The sequence below is a fragment of the Quercus lobata genome, chromosome 10, assembly GCF_001633185.2.
Source record: "Quercus lobata isolate SW786 chromosome 10, ValleyOak3.0 Primary Assembly, whole genome shotgun sequence".
Lineage (NCBI taxonomy): Eukaryota > Viridiplantae > Streptophyta > Magnoliopsida > Fagales > Fagaceae > Quercus > Quercus lobata.
The window spans coordinates 48,691,540-48,694,924 of record NC_044913.1 but is presented as its reverse complement, the minus strand read 5'-3'; the positions used below and the strand labels follow the sequence as shown (position 1 = coordinate 48,694,924).

The 3,385-nt window shown below is 50.6% G+C and overlaps 1 protein-coding gene across 1 annotated transcript; it reads left to right on the top strand.

The window, feature by feature from the left end:
- The first annotated feature begins 297 nt into the window (after positions 1 to 297).
- On the top strand, positions 298 to 882 carry LOC115964885. Its single transcript, XM_031084116.1, has one exon. The coding sequence runs from the start codon at positions 298 to 300 to the stop codon at positions 880 to 882; it is 585 nt and encodes a 194-aa protein (XP_030939976.1).
- The last annotated feature ends 2,503 nt before the right edge of the window (positions 883 to 3,385 follow it).

Here is a 3,385-nt window from a genome sequence, read left to right as displayed (position 1 = left end):
AAGGTGAAGTGCGAACCTTTCTTTCAGTGGCCGAACAAGATAGCAGGCGACCCCTCAAAACGCAATCAAAATCTGTACTGCGCGTACCATCAGGAGCCCGGTCACACCACTGACGATTGCAAGAATTTGAAAAACCAATTGGATCAGCTTGTCCGAGAAGGAAAGTTGAGGCATCTATTGCACCGCCCTGAACAGTCGAATGTCGAAACCAGACAAGGCACATTGAGGCCACCCATTGGCACAATCAATGTCATTCTTACCGCACCTGGGAGGACCGGTTTTAGCCCTTTCAGAGTAATGTCAGTGGGCAGGTTCTCGATTGAGCCAGACGAAAGGGAATCCAAGAGAGCCAAAGTGAGTGCCACGCCATTGATCGGGTTCATGGAGGAAGACAAGCAAGGAACCCTTCAACCCCACGACGATGCCCTAGTCGTTACGCTCAGAATAGGAGGTTATGACGTGAAAAGGGTGTTAGTTGATCAGGGCAGCGCCGTGGAGGTAATATACCCCGATTTGTATAAGGGGTTGAACTTGAAGCCAGAAGACCTATCGCCATACGATTCCCCTCTGGTCAGCTTTGAAGGAAAGATCGTCATCCCGAAAGGCATGATTAGGCTGCCTGTGCAAACAGACTCGGACGTGGTAGAGGTGAACTTCATTGTCGTAGATGCATACTCCCCCTACACAGCTATTGTGGCCCGGCCGTGGCTTCATGCACTGGGGGCTGTGCCATCAACCTTGCACCAAAAAGTGAAGTATCCGTCAGGAGGTCAAGTTAAAGAAATAATAGGGAATCAAGGAATGGCTAGGCAATGCATGGTGTCGGCAATCTCACGACGACCAAATAGGGAACCTTCCACTTCAGCCGAGAGCGGCTTATAGCAATCAATGACCCCGGTCCAAACTACGGGTAGTGGAGGACCGGCCATGGAGATGAACTATGAGGAGCTGGAGAAAGTACTCGTCGGATCAGATCCTGGGAGGTTTTTTCAGATCAGCTTAGAATTACCAGCAAAGGAGAAGTCAGCGCTAGTTGATTTTCTTCGACGGAATGAGGACGTATTCGCCTGGGATCCCTATGAAGCCCCCGGGGTTGACTCAGATCTCATATGCCATCACCTTAATGTTAACCCGGCCATAACACCAAAGAAGCAACCTCCTCGGCGGCCGTCAAAAGAACATACAGACGCCATGAGAGAAGAGGTCGCAAAATTGAAGAAAGCTGGGGCTATCAAGGAAGTATTCTACCCCGAATGGTTAGCAAACACAGTCGTGGTAAAGAAGAAGAGCGGGAAATGGCGGGTCCGCGTAGACTTCACGGACTTAAACAAGGCCTACTCAAAGGATCCTTTCCCAATGCCGCGGATAGACCGATTGGTAGATGCGACTGTCGGACACCCTCGAATGAGTTTTTTGGACGCTTTCCAAGGCTACCATCAGATATCCCTGGCTGTCGAAGACCAAGAAAAAACCGCTTTTGTCACCCCAGTTGGCAACTATCATTATAAGGTGATGCCATTTGGCCTGAAGAATGCCGGGTCGACCTATCAAAGGATGATGACTAGGATGTTTGAACAGCAGATGGGTAAAACCGTTGAAGTGTATATAGATGACATGGTGGTAAAGAGCAAATTGGTGGTTGACCACATCAGAGACCTCGACGAAGTGTTTCAAATTCTGAGAAAGTACAAGCTACGACTGAACGCATCCAAATGTTCATTTGGGGTGGGATAAGGAAAGTTCTTGGGCTATATGGTGACCCACCGAGGAATAGAAGTCAACCCTGACCAAATAAGAGCCATTCATAGCTTGCAGCCTCCTCGGAATCCTAAAGAGGTCCAGAAGCTTACCAGCATGATAGCTGCTTTAAACCGTTTCATCTCCCACTCAACGGACAGATGCAGGCCTTTTTTCCTCCTATTGCACAAGTGGAAGGGCTTCGAGTGGATTGAAGAGTGTGCTTTAGCTTTCCAACAGCTCAAGGAATACCTCGCCCGACCACCAATCATGTCCAGTCCCGATGCCGACGAGGTCTTGTTCGCATACATCGCGGTAGCCTCTCATGCGGTGAGCTTAGTGCTAATCCGAGAAGACAACGGCACGCAGCGGCCCGTGTATTACGTAAGCAAATCGCTGCAGGAGGCAGAGACCCGATATCTGCCCCTCAAAAAAGCTATATTGGCCGTCGTACAAGCCACGCGGAAGCTCCCCCACTATTTTCAGGCACATACAGTAGTTGTGCTAACTCAACTTCCACTGAAATAAGTCCTCCGCAGTGCCGACTACACAGGTAGAATAGCTAAGTGGGGAACAATCCTGAGCGCCTTCGACATTAGATACATGCCTCGCACCGCCATAAAAGGTTAGGTCCTCGCCGACCTAGTAGCTGAATTTGTGGAGCCCACCCAAGAAGGGATGGAAATGTCGGGATCACCAAGTGCCGATGGGAAACTGGTCAGCATGGTCTCTCAGCATGAGCACAATAGGTGGAGAGCACACATCGATGGTGCAGCAAACCAAAGGGGCTCAGGGGTGGGGCTTGCTCTAGTCTCTCCTGAAGGGATAACCATAGAAAAGTCGTTGAGGCTCGGATTCTCGGCCACGAATAACGAAGCCGAGTATGAGGCACTATTGGAGGGGATGTCGATGATCCGAAAATTGGGTGGAAAATGCGCAAGCATATTCTCGGATTCGAGACTCATTGTGGGACAAGTAAATGGGGAATTGGAGGCGAAGGATGAAAGAATGCAAGGGTACATTGCTCTGGCTAAACACCTGCAGACCCATTTTGATAACTTCCGTTTAACGCATATACCCAGGAGTGGGAACACCCATGCTGATTCTCTCGCAACATTGGCCACCACCTCGGCTCAGCCCCTTCCACGGGTTATTTTAGTTGAAGATCTCTGCCGCCCAACAACAGAGGAGGCCAACGGTATTCGGGTACACAGCGTCGGGGCAGGGCCTAGCTGGATGGACCCTTTGGTGCTGTTCTTAAAGCACGACACCTTACCGGACGATAAGGTTGAGGCTGACAAAATCTGGAGGAAAGCTTCTCAATTCTGGCTGTCCGAGGACTCCAAACTTTACAGACGCTCGTTCTCGGGGCCATACTTGCTATGTGTGCACCCAGGAGCTACAGAACTCATCCTGGAGGAGTTACATGAAGGGATTTGTGGAAGCCATACGGGGGGCAGGTCCCTCTCCCACAGGGCCATGACGCTGGGTTACTGGTGGCCGAGCATGCATAAAGAGGCTCTGGAATATGTGAAGAAGTGCGACCAATGCCAAAGGTTCACCCCGAACATACATCAGCCGGGCGGAGAACTTAACCCGTTGTCCAGCCCTTGGCCATTCGCACAATGGGGCCTAGACATACTAGGGC

Bases quoted from the DNA above. Each gene is read 5' to 3' on its own strand.
- LOC115964885 (XM_031084116.1), top strand. From the start codon at position 298: ATGTCAGTGGGCAGGTTCTCGATTGAGCCAGACGAAAGGGAATCCAAG.